This window comes from Puma concolor, chromosome B4 (assembly GCF_028749965.1).
Source record: "Puma concolor isolate L17-30 chromosome B4, mPumCon1.1.hap2, whole genome shotgun sequence".
Classification (NCBI taxonomy): domain Eukaryota; kingdom Metazoa; phylum Chordata; class Mammalia; order Carnivora; family Felidae; genus Puma; species Puma concolor.
In genome coordinates this window covers 38,006,779-38,030,594 of record NC_141673.1, presented here as the reverse complement: position 1 = coordinate 38,030,594, position 23,816 = coordinate 38,006,779, and the positions used below count along the sequence as shown (strand labels likewise).

Below are 23,816 nucleotides of genomic sequence, written 5' to 3'. Positions count from 1 at the left end.
TTCCTTAATCAACAAATATGTAGTGCTAATACAATACATAAATCATACTGTGCTAGCAATGTTACACATTGGGTAGCAAGAAGAATCACTTTTTTTAAAGTTTACTTATTTATGTTGACAGAGCACATGGTGGGAGGGGCAAAGAGAGAGAGAGAAAGAGAGAATCCCAAGCAGGCTCCACACTCAACACAGAGCCCTAGGTGGGGCTCCATCCCACAACCACAAGATCACAACCTAAGCTGATATTGAGAGTCAAGAGTCGGAAGCTTAACCGACCGAGCCACCCAGGTGCCCCCACTGTTTTTTTCCTCTTATAAATACTTGCAATCTAGTAGACCTTGTGTGTCCACAGACCACAGTCTGGATTATAAAAGTGGAAGCTGGAGTTTTGAGCGTAAGTGATACCTTTTTAAAGTCCATGGTTTTCTTCTTATTGGAAACAGAGAGCACAAGATTATTTCAGTGGTGGTTACAGTGCAGCTGCATTTTTTATGCCATTGCTATCACTGGTAAATGATTCTGTTTTGTTGATTTTAGAAGTTGCTCATAGTGGAAGAAGCACAGGTTTTGGAGCTGGGCTGATCCTGTGTCTTCCTGGTGCTGAGGGTTTGGAAGGAGTGCAATGCTCGGAGGGCAGTGCATATGCCTTTGACAAGTCACTTTACCTCAATTGAGAAAAATGGGCATAATGATGAGTACCTTCTGGATAGGACAGATGTAAGAAATTAGACAAATTAAATATAATACACCTGTAATAGTTTTCATGGTTGGTCTTTAAGAATTTCCTAGAAGTAAACCAGGGCCTCTGGCAATCGGACCTTTTTGGAAACATTTTATTTGGCCTTTCATGGTATTCTTAACACACATGCGTGCACACACGCACAGCACATATGATGTATACAGAAAGTCAGGCAGTGTATAGGTTTCTTGCCCAAGTCTCATTAATTTCTAGCGCTTCCTATGTTATACCTTTACTGCCGAATGTGTCATATATTTATATTGCCTGACTGGCTCTTGAAGCATCTGTATTTGCAACCTCCCTTTAGAGGTGAATGATGAGAGATATTCTTCATGAATCTCTTCTAAAATATAACTACATAAAATTTTAGAGATGATAATAGCTATATTTAAATTTTTTAAAATGTTTTTATTTATTTTGAGAGAGAGAGAGACAGTGAACAGGGGAGGGGCAGAGAGAGAGAGAGAGGGAGACAAAGAATCCGAAGCAGGCTCCAGGCTCTGAACAGTCAGCTCATGGGGCTCAAACTCATAAGCTATGAGATTATAACCTGAGCCAAAGTCAGACACTCGACCAACTGAGCCATCCAGATGCCCCAAGAATCGTTATATTTTATTTTACTTTTTAAAAAATTTTTAACGTTTATTTATTTTTGAAAGAGAGAGAGAAAGAGAGAGTAAGTGGAGGGGGGGCGCAGAGAGAGGGAGACAGAGAATCCAAAGCAGACTCCAGGCTCTGAGCTGTCAGCTGAGAGTCCGACATGGCTTGAACCCGTGAACAGCAAGATCGTGACCTGAGCTGAAGTTGGATGCTTAACTGACTGAGCTACCCAGGTGCCCCAAGAATAGTTACATTTTAAAAGAATTCCACATGAAAGCAGAATACCTTACCTATTCGAAGAGATTTCCTCATTAAAAAAAAAACAAAACACCTGGCATCAGATGATTGATATTTTCCATCTGAATTAGCTTTTTGTCACCTACACCTGAAGACGATTAGAATTAAGGAATTATTTTTACATAGTCAATAAGAAAGGGGGAGCTGGAGATACTGGGCTCTACCTGTGACACTGCATTAAATAAACATGAAGAGAGGAAGCAAGAGAGGAGTGCTAAATGAAAGGAAAATTGCTAAATCTCTGGCTAAGAGAATGAAGAAACCAGGATAAGCAAGGCCTCAACAAATAGCTTTACAGCCAGAAATCGTAGTGTTTCTTAACAGTGATATAGAAGAGTGGCAAACCTTCAGCTAAGGAGTGAAAATGACAGACGTGTCTTTGAACGATCAATTCATATAAAGAAGTAGAGAGCACAGTATCATCATTTGCATGGTAGCAGAGCAACCTGCCACTTCATGGATCATCTACATTTTTTCTGAGATAGTAGGTATTGTTCTAACCCACATTCTAATCTCACCCGTGCCTTTTGACATTTACATCAAACACCTATAAATATCCATTCTTTCAACAAAGTTTTCTTGAATGCCTATTATAAGCTCAATAGTTGTGTTGGTGATTAGAATAGAGAAGTGAACAAAACACAACAAAACAAAACTCCCAGCCATTATGAATCTTTATGTATAGGGGAAAGGGAGGTATATGACAAACAGGTAAATCGGTAAAGTATATATTGTGTCAGATGGCAGTAAATACTGTGAGATAAAACAAAGAAAATGAAAGAAGAGGAAGAGTGTACATGTGCAAATAACAAGGTTAGGGAACACTTCACTGAGAAGAAAACATTTGAGCAAAAGGAAGAGGGAAAAGAAAACCCAATAGAATAGGTCTGGCTAGTTTAAGAGGCCATCCATCTTAACTGAACAGAGTGGACTAAAATGAAACAGCAAGAGATGAGTTCCCAGAAGTCAGAAAGGTGGTAGTGGAGATTGTACATGGCTCGTAGACCACTGTAAGGACTTGGATTTTCCTGTAAGCAGGACAGGTAGCCATTGAAGCAGAATGGTAACTTGAGCTGACTTAACATTGTAACAGGTCACTCAGGTTGCTATGTTGAGCACAGACTGAAGCGGAAGGAAGACTAGTCACAAGAGTACTGTAATAATTCAGAGAGAGATGGTGGTTGTGTGGAATAAGGAAGAGCCATAAAGATTGTGAGAAGAGGTCACATTATTGATAAGTTTTGAAGTTGGAAATAATGGGTTTATGGCTGAATCATATGCAGTGTGTGAGTGAAACAGGTACCAAGGACAGCTCCAAGGCTTCTGTTCTGAACAATAATGGCATTGAGGACAGGTGGGCTGTGTAAGAAGACAAGAAACTCTGGTTCCTTGGGGGTGGGAGAATAACAGGAAAACACTCTTGAATATATTAATTTTGAGAATATGTTAATTTTACAGGCAACTGGGAAACAGGACACAGGATAAGCCGGAGATATAAACTGGGATTCATAAGGCAGTAGGTGTTTTTTGGAGCCATGAGACTGCATGAACTTAGCAGGGAAGTGAAAGTAGATTGAGAAGGGAAGACACTACTAGTCTAGGGAGACATTGAGCAAATAAAGGAGCCCAAGATAAGGGCAGGAAGTAAAGACGGATGAAAATCAGAAGCGTATAGGGTACTATGACCCAACTGAAGACGTACTTCAGGGAGTAATGATTGGATCCAGTGCTGGGTTCAACAACATGGAGGTCAGCAATCTGTTCTTATCAAAGAAGGGGATGTTGGAGGCAAAAGTAAGTAAAATGGGCTCAACAGGGAATAGGAAAAAAAATAATTGAATACATAAAGTGGAGTCAACTCCGGTTAACAATTAGTTAATTATATACAAAAATGTAAATAAGATAAAATATGTAATTTAAACAAATATGTAAAAATGACAAAAGGTGAAAGGTCACCAAATAAATTTTTTAACAATTATGAATAATTTTCTTTTTAATTGAATAGAGTGAGAAAGTGAAAGGTTCTAAACATTTCACCTTAGGTGGTAAGATGATTAGGCAGTGTTACAAAAAAAAATCTCGTATTTTTTGCAGTAACTTTCAAGTACTCTATTAAACAGATGAAGTGATGTTACATCTAAGAAGAACCGAATACATGGAGAAAGAAAGGTGCACACATTCCCAAATATATATTCACACTCACAGACACAACACCAAAATAAGAGGGGGAAAATTTAAAGTAATGATTTTGAGTATTCCCATTTGCTAAGAGTGTAGCAATTTCATTATTCATACCCACATCTAAAGCTATTTAAAATTAGCAGCTTAAATTTTTTAAAAATTCATTAAAAACTATAGAAAGTTTTTACTCTACCCGAGACTTGATATGAAATTCCGTACATATTTAAAGGGTTGATAAGTAAATAAACTATTTTTGTCTTAGTGGACATGTTTCATAACTAATATCATGCATCCCAAATTTTGGCTTTCTGAATAGATGTAAAGATTATATGCCATTAGGGGAGATTTGCAAAAAGCATCTCAGAAGCAGCATTCAGAAAGCAAAGACTGAAACCGTTATGAATCACTTACCTCCCTAATGTCCCTTTGATATTTAGTGTTCATTTCTTCTGTTTTAATGAGATCCTTTCTTGCTGTCTCTGCTTCCTGTTCCACCTCTCCCACTCGGGAAGAGAGTGCTGCTAAACGTTCCTTCATTTGAGCCATTTCATAGTTTTGCTTTTCAAGCAATTCTTGTAGTTCGACTATTTGGCTAGTTTCATCAGTTGAGTCTATAGAACCATTGGACAAACGCTGCAGGAAAAGAACAAGAAATGGCACTTAGGATTCTCTTCATCTTTAATTTAAAATCCATGAACTTAAAGAAATGAAACTGATGGAGCTTTCACACTGAGAAATAAGAACCCTAACTAATTTTGAAAAAAAACTAAGTTTTTGAGAAAAGTCTTAATGGACATTAAAATATAAAGGTAGATCAGTAATTTTCAAACACGTTAACAGATGCACTTGAACAGATGCAACTTAGCATGAAACACTTGTGTATCCCAAACATTTAACAAATGGCAGTTATTATTTTGTCAATTATATCCAAAGCTTACTGTAAACAATATTTATATAAGCAGCATATTATTAAATGATAAGAAGGAGCACAGATACTGTGTAATATTTTTACTTATTTATTTATTTATTTATTTATTTATTTATTTATTTATTTTTGAGAGGGATATCATGCAAGCAGGGGGGGGCACAGAGGGGAAGAGCAAATTTTTTTAAAGTTTTTTATTTTGAGAGACAGAGAGCAAGGGAGGGGCAGAGAGAGAGGGAGAGAAGGTGAGAAAGGGAGAGAGAGAATCCCAACTAGGCCCTGTGTTTTCAGCGCAGAGCCTGACATGGGGCTCGATATCATGAAATGTGAGATTATGATCCAAGCCAAACTCAGGAGCTGGATGCTCCTGACTGAGCCACTCAGGCATCCTGGGAGAGAAAGAATCTTTTTTTTTTCAATATATGAAATTTATTGTCAAATTGGAGAAAGAATCTTAAACAAGCTCTCTTCCCAGCACAGAGCCCAACAAGGGGCTCGATCTCAGGACCATGAGATCATGACCTGAGTCGAAATCAAGAGTCGGATGCTTAACTAACTGAGCCACTGAGGTGCTCCATATTTTCTATTTTTATTCAAGATCCTGGTGCATTTGCAAGTTTCATTTTCAGTGACTCTCAGAGAAAGAACTTACACACATTTTTCTTTTAATGAAGGTTATTCCTGGCATGAATGTGACCTAGCTAGAATAAAGGTATAGCATAAAAAAAGCCTTGATTTCTATATTGTTAAGAACATAAAAGTCATGAATGCACACAACCCACAGGAAGGAGGCTTAAAAGGATTAAATACTTTGAGACTGATTTCTCCCCTTACTGCTTAGAAACCAGGGTGACCCATGTCTTCAGAAGCGTGTCCTACAGCCTAACTGTACTGGAGAAGTTCTGTGGTGGAGACAGGGCCACAACTGGAGAAATAGCACTAAAAGAAAAAGGGCACAGCCAGGCTGAAATAAGAAAATGATGATGCACTTTGCCTTAACATAAATGCAAATAACAGATGCTCAAATTAAAAGGGCAAATTAAATTTGCCCAAGTTAAAACCCAAATTAAAAAAGATAAACATGAAAAAAGAATGAGAAAATGAGAAAAAGCAAAGAAAGTACCGTTAATTTTAGTACAGTGCTTGTTTGGAAAACATGAATCTGTGTTAATACAATAGACACATGAAGAAACTATTTGAATGTTACATAAATTTTGCGTTTTCCTTTTTTCAATATATTGAAGTCGAGCTGACCTACAATGTTCCATCAGTTTTAGGTGCACAACATAATGATCCAACGGTTCTATATGTTATGCTGTGCTCTAAATTTTGTGTTTTCTTATGCGCGACTTCCTTCCTGAGAATCACTGGTTAAACACAGAATCCCATACCCAGCTGAACTGAGCTGTAGGAACACACAAAATGAACTCGTGCACGCTCCTCAGACATCTAACATCGCCTCAGTGTATCTCAGGCTTTGAGTCACACCACCCCCATCGTGTTACAATTTTCTGTCTGATATCAGATACCCCACTTTCATCACTTCACAGTAATGCACAAACCCCCAAACCCATCTGACATCCATTTCTGCAAGCAAAATTCAGGTCTTAAGTCCAAGAGTCATATTTACAGTATTTATGCAATTCTTGACTATTTAACGTGTAAAACGGTGCTACAATTTTCATTGGTTTTCTATCTCTTTGTTTTATGCCATTGATAAAGTTGTGACATAAACCCCTTTTCTTCCACAAGCCCTGTGTTTTGCATTGTGCAGTTTTGCAGAGCTCAGAACTTTGAGGGATGCAAATGACACATTAGAGCAGCACTGACTGTAGGAGAAAAGAGGGAGAACAGAAAGCACCACAAAAGCAGTGAGAAAGAGAAAATAGAGAGCAAACAGGGAGCACAGACCAATGGCAAGGGGTGTTTACTAAGTCCAGGAACTAACACATGAAGAAGCAGCCTGGAAAATCTAAATTAAAATAGCAGAAAAGATGGAGTTAACCTTAAAATGGTATCTAAAGATGCCAGATCCACAGACCTAATACCTTGAAGGTATTACTGAACTCTTAAATTGCAGATACTGAACATCTGATAATCTAGTAAAAGAAGTTAAGAGATTTTACAAATATGTAGGAATGTCAGAGATGCTGCTGAGATCCAGCAACTCTATTTCCCTGACTACTGAGATGGCTGCTTGCTGAGGGATCAGAGTCCCTCAGGGTCTTTCCAAAGATCCCTGAGGTGTGCAATGCCACACACAATGAAGAAGTACTGGGAAGCTAATGAAAAACCAACTTTCTAGACAGTTTTTATGGATACAAAATGCAAACACATTGATGGTGACCCTTATACAGGACACAACTATGTGTACATGGAGCTGAGATAAGCCAGTTATAATCATTAGGCAACAACTGAGAACTGGTTTAGGGAAGAAGGCTAGAGCCAATTGCCAGTCAGTTATGCCCAAATTTGGTATAACTGAGGTATGATATTACAGGGTTTTTTCCATAATAGGAAATATCTTTGAACTCTGTATACTACTTGCAGGTAACTAAGCGATCTTAAGCTTTAATAGAACTTCTACTTCCTCACATTGAGGACTTTCTTTAGTCAACTAAAAAAAAAAGGCAATTTTTTAGAAGCTACACAAATCACTAGAAAACAAATTTTTGCTTTGAAAAATGTTTTATGTAAGTGGAGAAAATACACTTAGGTTTCTGGAACCCTAAAGAACTTGGGAGAACTGAGACTCACGTAATCACACAGAGCTGATTTGAATTAAAATGCAGAACTTTTCTTTTCAAGTTTATTTATTTTGAGAGAGAGAGAGGGAGAATTAGAGCATGTGTGGGGGAGGGGTAGAGACAGAGGAGAGAGAGACTCCCAATTAGGCTCTGTGCTGTCAGCGCAGAGCTTGACTCTGGACTTGATCCCATGATCCGTGAGATCATGACCTGAGCCAAAATTAAGAGTCAGATGCTCAACAGACTGAGCCACCCAGGCACCCCTAAAATGCAGAACTTTTAATTCCCAGTTAAGTTCATCTACCCTTTACCATATTGCCTTTACTCAGAATATAAAGACCAAAAGATACAAATTATGCATGGTATATGGTATAGACAAGTACCAAGAATGTAGTGTGTATTCATACACACACACATATGCATTCAGTAAATATTTGTTAAGTCAACGGAATCATGTTAATTTTCTAATTAGAAAAATGATTAGTCCAATTCTGTGCACCTGAAGTCCATTAAAATCTTGTTTAAAAATTGCATATTTTGAACGGGCTCAAGGTAAGAAAATTTTAATTAAGTATAAACAGTAATCAGGCAACTAAAAAAAAAAAACACTTAAAATGCTAACCTTTTTAATTCCTTTAGTAACAGATGTAGAACATAAGGTCTTTACACTACTTTGAAATTTGAGACTATCCATGGAAAATTTCTGAACTCTCAATTTTTTTTCTGAAGTGTTTTTAATCTTTTATTTTAAAAAAATTTTTTTAATATTTTATTTATTTTTGAGAGAGAGAGAGAGAGACAGAGTATGAGTGGGGGAGGGGCAGAGAGAGGGAAACAGAATCCAAAGCAGGCTCCAGGCTCTGAGCTGTCAGCACAGAGCCTGATGCAGGGCTCGAACTCACGCACTGTGAGATCATGACCTGAGCCAAAGTTGGACACTTAACCAACTGAGCCACCCAGGTGCCCCTTAAATCTTTTATTTTTTAAAAAATGTGTAACATTTCATGTATTCAAATCACCTTAAATATATTTTATGGTGAGGTTAATATATTTTCTCATAATTCCATAGTAAAAGTTCATTTAAAAACTGTGATTTATATCTTAGAAAAAGAATACATAACTTTTGTTCGAAATCATTTAACAGTGATTTGTAGACTTATCTTTAAAATAAATTGTGGCACTTTAACTGAAGTGACCTATTATTGAATTAAAAGAAAATCCAGTGGTTCTTTTAAACAGCTTTATTGAGATAGAATTTATAACCATAAAATTTGCCCATTTACAGCATAAATGGTGTCTAATATACTTAAAGAGTTGTACTATCAACATAATCTAATTTGAGAACATTTCGTCACCCCAAATAGAAACCTCTTGCCCATTAACAATCATTTGCAGCTGACCCCCACCTCCAGCCCTAGGCACGATTTATCTACTGCTGCCACTGTAAATCTGCCTATTTGGTACTTTTCACATAAACTGAATCAGAATAGATAGTCTTTTGTGACTGGCTTTATTCGCTGAACAAAATGTGTTTGAGTTTCATTCATGTTGTAGTATCAGATTTTTTTTGATTGCTGAATACTATTCCATCATGTGGATATACTACATATTATTTATATATTCATGTGGTAATAGACATTTATATTGTTTTCACCTTTGGGCTAATGTAAATAATGCTGTTATAAACATCTGTGTACAAGTCTTTGTGTGGACACGTGTTTTATATTCTTGTGGATAGATTCCTAGGAGTAGAATAGCTGAATCACATGGAAATTCTACATTAACATTTTGAAGTACTATTTCCCCAAATGGCTGCACCACTTTACATTCCCACTGGCAACCATGTGACTTCCAATTTATCACATTCTCACCAAACCTTGTTATTGCCTTTTTATTATAGCTACTCTAGTGTGTATGAAGTGGTATCTCCTTGTGATTTTGATTTGCATTTTGATTTGCATTTGATTTGATTTGATTTGATTTTGATTTTGATTTGCACTTCCTAATGGCTAATGATATGGAGCCTCTTTTCACGTTTTTATTGTCAGCTATGTATCTTCTCTGTCTCTTCAAATTCTTTAGTCATTTACTAATTGAGTTATTTGTCTTTTTATTAATGAGTTACAATAATTATTTATATATAGATGTACACACACACATGCACATATACAATTTCTTTATCAGTTATATGATTTCCAAATAGTTCTTCTCAGTCTATAGATTATCTTTTCACTTTGACAGTGCCGTTTGAAATGCAAGTGTTTTTAATTTTAATGAAGTCCAATTTATCATTTTCCCCTTTATACCTTGCACTTTGGTGTTGTATCAAAAAATTATTTCCTAACACAAGGTTATGAAGAGTTTCAATGTTTTTTTCTTAAACATTGTACCAGGAAGAAAGAACTAGGTGTTGGGATTTTGTTAAATGTGCTGATACATTCCTGACATCAAGGAAAGTCTCGTCAAGCAGAGGAATAGCACATAAATAAGCAATTATTAAGTATGACAATGAATGTTATCATAAAGTTTTATGACAAACATCCTAAATATTTATGACATGGGAGCAGAGAGACGATACTATTTGTGATACTCTTTGACTTTGATCTTTAAAGATGAGTAATTACATTTAAAGTAAAATAAGGAGGGTATTTATTTCAGAAAGGTAAAGCATGAGCACAGGCAGGGAGGTAGTTTCTGCAGGGCAATTACAGGTTGTACTGTGTGCAGAGCCAGAGACGAGTGCTGTAGACGAGTGCAAGAGACTGGGAAAAAAGGCCGCCATAGATTAAGATGGCTTTAGCTTTTTGTATGAAATACAGTGCACTTTGAGTACTAAATAGAATGACAGAGAGTCATCAAAGGTTTTTGAAGAGGGAAATAACACGTGAAAACCTGCTGTCAAACTGTTCATCTCTCTTCATGACCTGGTAACCTATTTAAAGCCTTAACTACCAGTAACTTTCTCTTTCCCTTTCACTTTCTCTTTCCCTCCCCCCATGGCTAGAGTTGATGGATAAAATACAGGATGTCCAGTTATATTTAAATTTCAGATAAACAACGAAAAATTTTTAGAATAAGATATCACATGCAGTATTTGGATTAAGCTTATACTAGAGGAATTGATGATGCAAAGAAAACACTGAGCCCAAATCCAGAATAAGAGCACATCATGTATTTATCTGGCAGAGGAAATAGAAAAATCAAAGGCTGGGAGACACAAGTGGGTTTAGGATTTTCAAGGGGGACCAGTATAGCTAGAATGGAATAGGCTATAGCAAGAAGATGGGAGTGAGCATACATGGGCAGATGATGTTGATTCTTGAGATGCCAGGGGTTCCTGAGTTCATTGTAAGACACTGACTTTTACTCTGGGTTAGATGGGCCCCATAGGAAGGTACTGAGCAGAGGAGTGACAGTCTTTTAGAAAAAAATTTGTCTGCTTTACCTCGTGACATATTTGAATTAGACCCATTTCTATGACCTCTTTATGTGTCAAGGAACACCTTGTGTGTTCAATCCTCTTTGATGACTCTGAACCCTTAGAAGATGCAGTAGGCCAAGGTCTGTGGGCTCCAACTTCTGGCAGTTGGTATTGTTACAATCTTTGCCATCCTCCACACCAATCCTCACCTGGGATTTGTAGCTGGATTTTCCTGTTCAACACATGATGTCTGGGTCATCTACTCCCACCTGAATTACTATAATAACCTTCTAACTGGTCTCTTTGTTTCTAACCTTATCCTCTCACTCCTATTTTTTAAAACAGTCAGAGTAGTCCATGGTAATCTTGTTACATGGTAGTCAGATCAAGTCACTCCTCTGCTCAAAACACTCCAGTGGTTTTCCATCCTACCCAGTACAAAAGCAAAAGTCTTGTAATAAGCAATAACCACCGCCCCTGACTCCCTACTCCACTGTCCTTCCCTCCATGCCACAGCCTCCCTGACCTCTCTCCTACTATTTTCCCACTGGCTCTCTCAATTCAGCCACACTGGCAACCTCACTGCTCCTCTAAGTCCATTACACTCCCACATTGCAGCCTTGCCTTTAGATTGTCCTTTTTTTTTTTTTTAATTTTGTTTTTAATGTCTATTTATTTATTTATTTTATTTTTTTTTTTATTTTTTTTTTAATTTTTTTTTCAACGTTTTTATTTATTTTTGTGACAGAGAGAGACAGAGCATGAACGGGGGAGGAGCAGAGAGAGAGGGAGACACAGAATCGGAAACAGGCTCCAGGCTCTGAGCCATCAGCCCAGAGCCTGACGCGGGGCTCGAACTCACGGACCGCGAGATCGTGACCTGGCTGAAGTCGGACGCTTAACCGACTGCGCCACCCAGGCGCCCCCTAATGTTTATTTATTTTTGAGTGAGAGAGAGTTAGAGCATGAGCGGGTGAGGGGCAGAGAGAGAGGGAGACACAGATTCCAAAGCAGGCTCCAGACTCCGAGTTGTCAGCACAGAACCTGATGTGGGGCTCGAACTCACAAACCACGAGATCATGACCTGAGCAAAGTTGGGTGCCCAACTGACTGAGCCACCCAGGTGCCCCTAAATTGTCCTTCTGACTGAAATGTTCTTCCTTAGTGTTCCAAGTGGCTAACAACCTCAACCACTTCAAGGAAGCCGATCCTGACCACCTTATTTAAAACAGAAAACTGCCCTTACCTCCACATCTCAGGACTCCTGATTTTGTGTGTGTGTGTGTGTGTGTTTATCTACTTTTTCTTTTCTTCAATATCAGCTTCTAACATACTAAATGACATACTTATTTGTATTTATTGTCTATTGTCTGTTAACCTCTTCCAACTTGCTAGATCGTAAGCTCCAGCCAGGAAAAGAGCCTTTATATGTTTTCTTTTTTGTGTATCACAAGTGCATAGAATGATGCCTGGCATGTGATGGTAATGAGATAGAATTTGGCTGACTGAATAAATATTTTGATTACTTGTGTCTCTAGTGAATAGAACAGCACCTTCCACAAAAATATATTTGTTAAATGAATGAATGAATGCATGAATGAGTGAAAGAAAATTTCTGGTAATAAGTAAGATGAGTTTTAGGAAAAGCAGTAAGGATTCAAAGAAAGACAAAATACGGAGACAATATTTTCAGCCATCATTGTGCAAAGTTGATGAAAAAATATTTTCATAAAACGCAAATATAGGGGCACCTGGGTGGCTCAGTTGGTTAAGCGTCTGACTCTTGGTTTCAGCTAAAGGTCGTGATCTTGCAGTTGGTGAAATTGAGCCCTGCATTGGGCTCCACACTGACAGCGCAGAGCCTGCTTGGAATTCTTTCCTTCCCTGTCTCTCTGCCTCTCCCTTGCTCACTCTCTCTCTCTCAAACTAAATACACAAATTTAAAAATATAAGCAAACAGGAAAGAGAACTTACTCATTTTTCTCCTGTTTTAAAGCAGGAGAATTACCTTTATGGTAGAAAAATCTGAAATAAACTAAAGAAATACTATAAATGTACATTAAAGTAAATGATATGGTAGAAATATACAGCCTACATCTAAGACCAAGTGAAGCGAATGAAGCTGAAGCCCCAGATGTCCTACCATGTCATGGCCATAGTGCTTCTAAACTTAATCCTGAGATAAAGCCAGAAATATAAACATGTTCTTCCATTTTCTATCAGGTAAATACTAGAAATATGTCTCTCTTTGTATTTGATAATCTTCAACAAAATGACTTCACCATTAATATGTTTTCCTTCCTACTTCTGGCTTTAATATTGAGTTAAAAAATAGTATAACATGTTTAAAAAACCCCAGTTGTCTTGTTAAATTACTAATTGCCCATTTTCATTCTGCATTTTATCTTAGTTTAATGGTTGTTCCTTATTTTGAGCATATTTTAGTGACTACATAGTGCTCCTCTACCCCACTAAAGAATAGTAGTTTAGGAAACATAATAGTGAATAATTTTCACATTTCTTTTAAATGGTAAAATAATGCCTGTTGAATGTACAGAACAGAGGGCATTTAAAGTGCTATATTAGTATAACAATAATTAAGTTCCCCTTGGACAGTTTTTTTGTTTTGTTTTTTTGTTTTGTTTTGTTTTGTTTTTTAAGAGAGAGAGAGAATAAGAGTGCAAGGAAGTGGGGAAGGGGTACAGGGAAAGAGAAAGAGAATCTTAAGCAGGTCCCATGCCCAGAGCAGAGTCTGACACAGGACACAATCTCATGACCATGAGATCATGACCTGAGCCAAAATCAAGAGTCATACAGTTAACCAACTGAGCCACCCAGGTGCCCCTTTATAAGATCTCTGAGGTGGATGGACACTGACTGTGCAGAACAAAATACTTGCTTGACCTCTGCCTACACCAAGAAGCCATTATTTTTGAGAGCTGATACCTTTTCCTCAGATTTATTGAGATATACTTGATATGTAACACTTTGTAACTTTAAGATGTACAACATGATAGTCATTACATGTAAATGTCATGAAATGATCACAATAAGGTTAGCTAACACACATCCATCATCTCATGTAGTTACCATTTCTTTTCTGTAGTGACAACAGTTAAGACCTACTCTTAGCAACTTTCAAATATGTAATATAGTACTCTTAACTGTAGTCGCCATGGCAGCTGATAATTTAATCTTATTATGAACATTATTTCCACATGTGATTTGCACATTTTGACACCTCTTTTCTAATGTTTTTCATGCCTAACACATAAGTCCTTGATTCTCTCCTAATGAATTTCAAGTAAATCTCTTTCTCTTATGCATTTTATTTCTTACGGTTTATTAATCTCTCTAGAGAAAATAAAAAAGGTGGGGCCAAAGAGTAGAAAGTAGGAATTTATTTTACTATCAGTTAAATCCAGATATTAAAGACACAGATACACTTAAGACTTAGCATTGAAGGGGTCACACCAAGCCCTTCCATTCCATTTTTGAAAATAGTTCTATGAATATTATGGTTAGAAATAAATTATTGTTTGGTCAGAAAAATACACTAAGATTTGCAATCATTAACATAAGCAATCTATTTCTAATAATTCTGTGGAGGATTGGGGAGAATCTATAAAATGGCAAAGTCTTATAAGATATATTTCACTCTGTGAGAGGAAAAATATAGTATTATTGAAATATACAGCCAAAAATAATGAAATGACACAAATCTAGAGGAAAAGCATTCATAAGCACAAAAATAATAGAGAAAAAAAACTTAGAACCAGTTCATTGGAAATTTCCTAAGTGAGTCAGCAATGTTGGGGTGAAAAAAATGTATATAACAGAAAAAAGACTGAATCAATCAGGGATTCCATGGGCTGTTAGTGAAGTCTCTTTGTGAACTCTATGAGTAAATCCTAGACCAAGCATTGACTCAAGGAGGGACTTTGGAAGACTTCAGCCAATCTGATGTCCCAGTAAATATTTCCTTTCATTCCAAGAGACCATTAGACTCTTCATTTTACTTTAAATCCGCAAATTTGGATTTGCCTCCAAATCATCAATAGGATTGTATCTTTCATTAGAATAATGACAACTAATAATAATAGCTATCATTTACTGAGTACTTACTTACCCTGACATATTCATAAGATGTCTGGCTCTATGCATGGGTTTCTAATAATTATTCTACTTCACTAATATTTGTTAAGTTCTGACGATGTGTTAGGCACTGTTACAGAGCATGACGTGCCTAAACCCTATAAGGAACTATTGTATACAGAAAAGGAAACTGAAGCAAGGAACACAGGTATTTTGCTTACGGTCACACTACTAAAAAGTGATGAGGTTCAAACATGAGCATAGGTATTCCAGTGTCATATTTCTAGGAATTTTTTTCCTTTCTCCTCTCTCTCTTCTTTTATTCTTTCTTTATTTCATTCTCTCACTTTCTCACTCTCTCTGCTTACTTTTGTTTCTTTACTCTTTTATTTATGAATTTATTCAATCTCTACTTGTTATTTCATTCATCCATTCATTCAATCACTAAAACTCTGTTTAGCCTTTACCATATGCCAGACAGTAGGTTGGGGGCTCAGAATATGAGGATTCCTACCTGAGTGTAACATAATATAGGAAAAAAGAGTAAAGCAAATCAAGCAACTAAACAATTAACAAAATTCGTAAGGACCAAAAAGTATTTAAGCATCGAGGAGTCCAAATGCTTCACAGCTATGATTCTGGGCATTTTGTGTCAGCCTAGACTGTTTCTGTTAATTTCCATACTGCTTTTTAGCTCCCAGAAATCAGACCTGAACTCAGATTTCAAATCTTCTCCTATATGTACACACATTTTGTCTTTGTTCTGAAATTCTCCAGCACAGAATTCACAGCTATTATTTCCAATTCCACATTGACTCTTTAAATCTGTTTAATCATATGTAAACCATCTACTTATAAACCTTACAAATCTAGAACCTAGAATAAAGCAGACATAATATCTGTACTCCATATCAGTTATTCTCAACCATGACCACACATTAGAAACTTTGGGAGGGTTGAATAAAAATATAAAGTGAATTCCACTCTAAATGTGATACACATAAGGCTCCTACAAGAAAACATAGGCAGGAATTTCTTTGATATTGGCTGTAGAAATACTTTATGAGATATCTCTCTTCAGACAAGGGAAACAAAAGCAAAATTAAAGTATTGGGACTACATCAAACTAAAAGGCGTTTGCACAGCGAAGGAAACCATAAATAAAACAAAAAGGCAACCTACTGAATGGGAGAAGATATTTGCAAATGACATATCAGATAAGGGGTTAATATCCAAAATATTTAAAGAACTTATATAACTCAACATTAAAAATACAAACCATCCAATTAAAAAAATGGGCAGAGGATCTGAATAGACATGTTTCCAAAGAAGACACACAGATGGTCAACAGACACATGAAAAGATGCTCAACATCACTAATCATCAGAGAAATGCAACTCAAAACCACAATGAGATATCACCTTACATGTGTCAGAATGGCTAAACTGAAAAACACAAGACAGAACAAGTGTTGGTGAGAAAGTGGAGAAGGAACCCTCACACACTACTGGTGAGAGCATGAATTGGTACAGCTACTGTGGAAAACAGTATGGAGGTTTCTCAAAAAGTTAAAAATAGAATTACCATGTAATTCACTAATTCTACTACTGGTATTTACCCAAAGAAAATAAAAACACTAATCCAAAAAGATATATGCACCCCTGTATTTATTGCAGCATTATTTACAATAGTCAAAATATGGAAGTAGTCCAAGTGTCCATCCATAGATGAATGGATAAAGAAGATGTGGTATATACATAAATATATATTTATGTATATATATATGTGTATACACACACACACACACACATATATATAATGGTATAATACTCAGACATAAAAAAGAATGACATCTTGCCATTTTCCAACAGCATGGATGGACCGAGAGGGTATAATGCTAAGTGAAATAAGTCAGGCAGAGAAAGACAAATACCATATGATTTCACTCATATGTAGAATTTAAGAAACAAATGAACAAATAAAGAATAAAAAAAGAGACAACAATCAGACTCTTAAATACAGAGAACAAATTGGTGGTTGCAGGAAGGGAGGTGGATGAAGGGAGGAGTGAAATAGATAAAGGAGATCAAAAGTACACCTAACTGGATGAACACTGAGTAATGTAGAAAATTGTTCAGTCATTATATACATTTGAAGCTAATATAACACTGTATGTTAATTATACTTCAATTAAAAAAAAATTATCCCACTCTAAACCATATCCAATAGTGGAGTCTGGGTATATAATTGTTTTTAAATCTCCCTAAGTAATTGTAGTGTTTAGTTGTGTTAAGAACCATAGATCCATATTATCCAGGTACTTTACTAATTACTGTATCCAATTTAGTCATCAAACCTAAAAAATTGGCATAAAGAGGGAAAGAATTTAAAGTAATAAAATAATATAATGACTGGTGAAATGAATGTAATAAAAGATGTAATAACAGATCTGAGAAATTAGTGTTCTTTATTGTAGTATCAACAAATTGTTTTAAAATATATTTAATGGTTCAGGGGCGCCTGGGTGGCGCAGTCGGTTAAGCGTCCGACTTCAGCCAGGTCACGATCTCACGGTCCGGGAGTTCGAGCCCCGCGTCAGGCTCTGGGCTGATGGCTCAGAGCCTGGAGCCTGTTTCCGATTCTGTGTCTCCCTCTCTCTCTGCCCCTCCCCCGTTCATGCTCTGTCTCTCTCTGTCCCAACAAATAAATAAACGTTGAAAAAAAAAAATTTACAAAAAAAATAAATAAAATATATTTAATGGTTCAAATGGAAAGATGTGACTATCTCTTATTTTTGAAAGATGGAAAGAAATAAACTTCTATATAGAGTTGACTGAAAATTGCCCTACTTGGAAAATTTCTAGATCAGATGATTTCTTATAGTTACTTCCCCATTAATGATTTTATTATTCCACATTGAGAATTACAAAGTTATTATGATACCATAAATTCCTAGAAATTTTATTTAGTTAGAATATCTAGCTGATGGACTTTCACTTGTCAGTTCTTTAATGTGGTCAATCATTTCATTAATAACTATAAAATATATTTATTATTTTCTCAGACGTTTAAGTCATTCTTAATTTCCACCAAATTTAAAAGCAAGGATATTTTAATCTGAGGAATATCTGTTACTTTGAAGTTCTAATATTTTCATAATGTTTAAAGTAGAATATAATTTATTCACTATATCTGGTAAATGTATCTTGATAGAAATATACTTCATTCTGTAGTGTCTTGAATCTAGATGAAACATGAAGAATTTCTATTCAATAGTCCCATGATTGATATTAATAATACTCAGAAATGTAAAGAGTAGTTATTTCCCATATTACCACATGAAATAAACATACCGAATGATTAATGTGGAAAAACATTCATCTATAAAATTCTTAAACGTTCTAAAAAAAGAAGATATAAGGAGGTATATGTATAGTGGACAATTTTTGGTTTTTGTTTTTCATTTTTGCTTATAACTGAAAATCTTGAATTCCTTCTTTGTTTAGCTATAGAATAAAGAAGTAACATTGGAGAAAATCTTTTTTCTTCTAGGAAGAATCACCCAGCACTCCTTTTAGATATGTAAATATAAGGCTAGTAGGCACCCCTGCCCTAGAAGAATATTTAATGAAACCTTGACAAACTGTCTCTTCCAGTGTTTCTTGATATAAGAGAGGATAGCAGGAGGGTAATTTGCATAACTACTAGGAAACCTCAGGGGAGAAAGGAAAAACAAGACTTCTTTCCTTTCAGTTTTGAAGTTCAGAGTTATTCCAAATTATCCTACAAACTAAGACAATTGACTGAATCATTATAGTTTCCAAGAGCTAGTGAAAAGAATGTAGGAAGTGGGAGTAGGCACTGGGACCTGAGTCCAATATCCAACATCAGTCATGGTTCCAGCTCAGTGGGTAGCTGGCTCTGGAGGACATTCCTGACTCAGTCATCTTGATGAGTTTGGTAGCCTAACTGTGAAACTAAGCCCTCAAGGTGGTATAACTTGAAGAAGGGGGAATCCTCACTGAAGAACCACTCTGTCATGGGATGTCACTACTGCTGGCGGAACTTCACACCAGGCCAGTGACTGGTACGGAAGGATTTCACTTAGCCTGTATGTCAGTGGGCTACTGCAATGGTACATGGATGACATTTGACTTTGAGGAGCCACCTATTTTTAAAAGTGATAATTTGAAAACTCAAAAGAGGCAATGGCAATTAAAAAAAAATTGTTGCTCTCTTGTTACCTTATCACATTTTCTAGTTCTCTTTTTACAAAATGTAAAAAAAAAAAAAAAAAAAAAAAAAAAAAAAATGCTTCTTTTGACCTGATTAAGTTTTAGAGGTTCTTAGATAATTCAGGCAGAGCAAGAATGGTCCCAAGAGAGAGCTACCAGGTTTACTGTTCATTGGGTCACGTGAGTCCTCTTGTATTTAAGTTAAATAGTCAAAAGAGGGCTCAACTTATTTGTAGCCCAATCAGATCATAACTGTTATATATGTAAAGAACTAATAATGGACATAAGAATAATAAATGTGAATCAAACACTTTTATTTTAAGTTTTTAAATTTAAAATTTCTATGTTTTTACATTAAAAACTTTTTTTAATTTAAAATTTAATTTCTGTTAGAGAAGCATGCAGATGGTTAAAAAACAAAAATTTAATCCCCAGGTTAAAAAAAAAAAAAAAGTTTACCATCGGAATACCTATCAATGAAATTCATCACTCTAAGAGATGTCTTAATCTTGATAATAATTCTTAGAAAACTTGTAATAGAAGAGCAATTCCAAATCTGAAAAATGGTTACTATGGAAAGCATCATAATTAATGTTATCATTACAGTCTAGATCATTATAAAGTTGCATAAAACGTGACTTTATAAAATCAAGTATACCATTCTGACCCATGCTACTCTTCGGTATACTGAAGTCTTAAACATTGTATCGAACATTGAAGTCTTGGGCAATATATTAGAAATAAAGAAATAAAAATTGGGAGGGAAGAGAAAAAAGAATAAAATACTTCTAAATTTCTTAAACTCTTAGAAAAGTCTAAGACCACAACATACTCTTGAAATTAATATGTCAGACAGCTTTTTAAAAAAAATTTTAACGTTTATTCATTTTTGAGAGAGAGAGAGAGACAGAGAGAGAGAGAGAGAGAGAGACGGAGCGTGAATGGGGGAGGGGCAGAGAGAGAGGGAGACACAGAATCTGAAACAGGCTGTAGGTTCTGAGTCGTCAGCACAGAGCCCAACATGGCGCTCGAACCACAAACTGTGAGATCATGACCTGAGCTGAAGTCAGATGCTTAACCGACTGAGCCACCCAGGTGCCCCAATACGTTAGCAAGTTTGATGGATGTCATATCAATATTGAAAAATCAATAGAACTTTTTATGCCAGCATTGATTTATTAGAAAAAATATGAAAATAATCAAAATAGCAACAAAACTATAGATATCTAGAAACAAATAACAATCTTCAAGACCTCTATGTGCCAGATTAACAATTTTATTGAAGAGCATAAAATAATTCATAAAAAAATGGAGACAGAAGCCATGTTACAGATGGCAAGACAGCACATCATAGAGGTGATTATTCTCCCTAAATTAATATATTAACTTAAGTAATTCCAAAATAATCTCCCCAGGGGTTTTAAATGGGATCTGAAAAGTAGATATTATAATTAAGCTCTAAGAATTAAGATTTAAAAACTAACAATAGTTAAAATCGCATGGTACTCATTTATTTATGTACTGAACATATACTTATTAAGAGCTTACCATGTGCCAGGAGCTGTTCTAGACACCTGAGCCTCATAATGAATAAAACAAAGATCGTAACCTTCATGAAGCTTATTCTTTAGCTGGAGTAACAGACAATAGATTACAGACAACATAAATAAATAAATTCCATGCCATTTAGAATATGTTATGGAATTTGAACAAAGGCTTGATGGAGGTGACAGAAATAACCATGTAGATATCTTGAAGAAGGTCATTCTAGGCAGAAGAAAGAGCAAGTCAACAGGAGGCCAGTGCAGCTGGAGTGGAGACAGAGGTCAAAGTCAGGAGACCAAAGAGGAAAACAAAAAAAAGGCAAATCATTTAAAGCCTTGTATAAATGGGAAGCATTTGCAGACCTTTGAGCAGACTGAGATGTTGAAAATAGACTGTGAAGGCTGCACTGGAGAAGCAGAGAGACGGGGCAGGAAATAATTACAATAATTCAGGTGACCGATGATTGGAAGTGGTTCAGAGTGGAGAGATTAATAGAGATGATGAGAAGTGGACAGATTCTAGGTATAATCTGAAGGCAGGGCAAATCTAGTTCTTTACAGTTTGATGTGGGGTGTGAGACATAGGGAGGACTTGAGGGTGACTCAGTATTTTTCAACTTGAGCAACTGGAAAGGCAAAGTTTCTGTGATTTGAGAAGGAAAAGACGCAATTTGTTTGGGTGGGGGGATACAAGAGGTGGGTTTTTGACATTTTAAGTGTGCAATATCTTTTAGATGAACAAGTGGCAATGTTGAATAGGCCGTTGGATAAATGTTTGGTTGCAGAGTCTGAACTAGAGGTAAAGATTTGTAAACTATTAGCATATGGATACTAGTTAAGACTGACTGGCAATCATTGAGAGAAGAAATGGAGGACTGAGCCCTGGATCACATCAAGAAGTCCGAAAGAAGAATATGGTCCAACAAGATAGGAGACTGTGACGGAGCCACTGGTGAAGTAAGAGAAAAACAAAAATAGTGTGGTTTCCTGTAATGCAAGTTAAAAAAAAAAAAAAAAAGGAATCAAGGAGGAGTGACCTACTATGACATCAACTACAACAAAGGTTGAGAATTGGCCTTTGTATTTACCAATATAAAATCAGTGGTGATGGTAACAGGAGACGTTTCTGTGGAATGGTGGGGCAAAGACTCTATTGGAACAGATTTATAAAAAATGCAAAGAAAGCAATCGGGGAAAGTGAGCCGACAACCCTGTTGAATAGCTTTGTGGCAAAAGGGAGCCAAAAATAGAGAAATAGCTGATTGTAGAAGTAAGGTAAAGAGAGAATTTTTTTTTTTTTTGAGTTGCAAGAAGTTTCTTTGTTCTAGGAATGGGATAAAGAAGAAAAATGACAAAAGAGAGAGAGACCAGTAAGAATTGCCAGAGAAGTATAATTGACTAGGTGATTGCTGAAGACACCAACATAGGAGGTAACAAAGTTTTCTTTGTCTAAGGTTTATTTTTGAAAATTTTAAAGATTCATGCTTGTCTAATAAGCTCTTTCATCCTCTTAGACACGTGGGCAAATTTAAGTAAACACTCTTGCTCAAAGTAAATACTCTTATATTTCGAAATCCATGAAATCAGGTAGTTGACATGTTGCCTTTCTTCACTCTTGTTCATTTTTAATATGTGCATGCTTGGGGCGCCTGGGTGGCGCAGTCGGTTAAGCGTCCGACTTCAGCCAGGTCATGATCTCGCGCTCCGTGAGTTCGAGCCCCGCGTCGGGCTCTGGGCTGATGGCTCAGAGCCTGGAGCCTGTTTCCAATTCTGTGTCTCCCTCTTTCTCTGCCCCTCCCCCATTCATGCTCTGTCTCTCTCTGTCCCAAAAATAAATAAATGTTGAAAAAAAAAATATGTGCATGCTTGTTATAATATTTCCATCCACTCCTCCTATTGATAAACTATAGGACTTTGAGCCAGTAATTCCTGCTCTGTAAACCTCACAGGGTTATTACAGGGATCAAATAAAACAACTGCGTGAAAGCACTTTTGGAAAGCTGTGAAGAGCTTTATACAAGTTATTTATCTTGTTCATACTTGGGGTGTAGCCTTTGCTAATAATATTTCCAGACAGGTTTGAAGAATAGTTTGCCTTTCTTTAAAAGGCCAGAGGGGTGCCTGGGTGGCTCAGTCAGTTAAGCATCCGACTTCGGCTCAGGTCATGATCTCACAGTCCATGGGTTCGAGTCCTATGTTGGGGCTCTGTGCTGACAGCTCAGAGCCTGGAGCCTGCTTCGGATTCCATGCCTCCCCCTCTTTCTGCCCCTCCCCTGCTCATGCTCTGTCTCTCCCTGTCTCTCAATAATAAACATTAAAAAAAATTAAAAGGCCAGAGCCAGCATTAAGAAATATTCTTCAGAACACTCATCCTGGCATGTGTAATTTTCCTGCAGATAAAGGGGATTTCTGGTCATACAAATTTCGGAAAAACTGAATACTGTTCCCCTTGGAACTTGACAATATTAAAAAAATAAAAAATTCTAATGAGTACTACAGTAAAGACATCAATTCAAAAATATACAGCACAGTATGTCCTAATATTCTTGTCCTAGGAAATCTCTTTTTAGGGGAGTGGGTTCTGTAAAACACCCATCAAATTCCTGGCAAACTAGTGCTTTATGAGAATTTTAAGATGGGTAAACTCCACAAAAATGAAAAATAAAAGTAGAATCAATTGCAGAGTGTCTGAATAATAGACTTAAACATTTTCCTGGATTGGCTTGGCAGATCAGAGAAGACAATACACAGGGAAGGAAAAACACTTGTTCTTCTCTATATCACTTTAAGGGAGCAAATTCATGGCATAAAATTTAAATTATGTCAATAAAATAGAGATAAATGAATACACTTTCTGTCAAGGTCTGTGAATCAGCCTTTTAAAATCTTAAGATCTCTGACTTTAGCAAAGGTGTGTTTATTCTTCTGTCCTCAGATCTAGACAGATAATATAAAGGATACTGAATCTGCTTATAGAGCTAAACAAGTCAATTCCCCTTTCTCTTCCCATTTAGTAAGGGTGTAGTTAAAGC

The 23,816-nt window shown here is 36.4% G+C and overlaps 1 protein-coding gene across 15 annotated transcripts in view; it reads right to left on the bottom strand.

The window, feature by feature from the left end:
- The window catches only part of PPFIA2 (PPFI scaffold protein A2), a 479,884-nt gene that overhangs the window by 118,489 nt on the left and 337,579 nt on the right, over window positions 1-23,816 (bottom strand). For all 15 annotated transcript variants that reach the window (XM_086712721.1, XM_086712726.1, XM_086712720.1 and 12 more), the window contains one exon: window positions 4,229-4,450. In XM_086712721.1, the coding sequence (XP_086568847.1) occupies window positions 4,229-4,450 (222 nt within the window). The remainder of the gene's footprint in view (window positions 1-4,228; window positions 4,451-23,816) is intronic.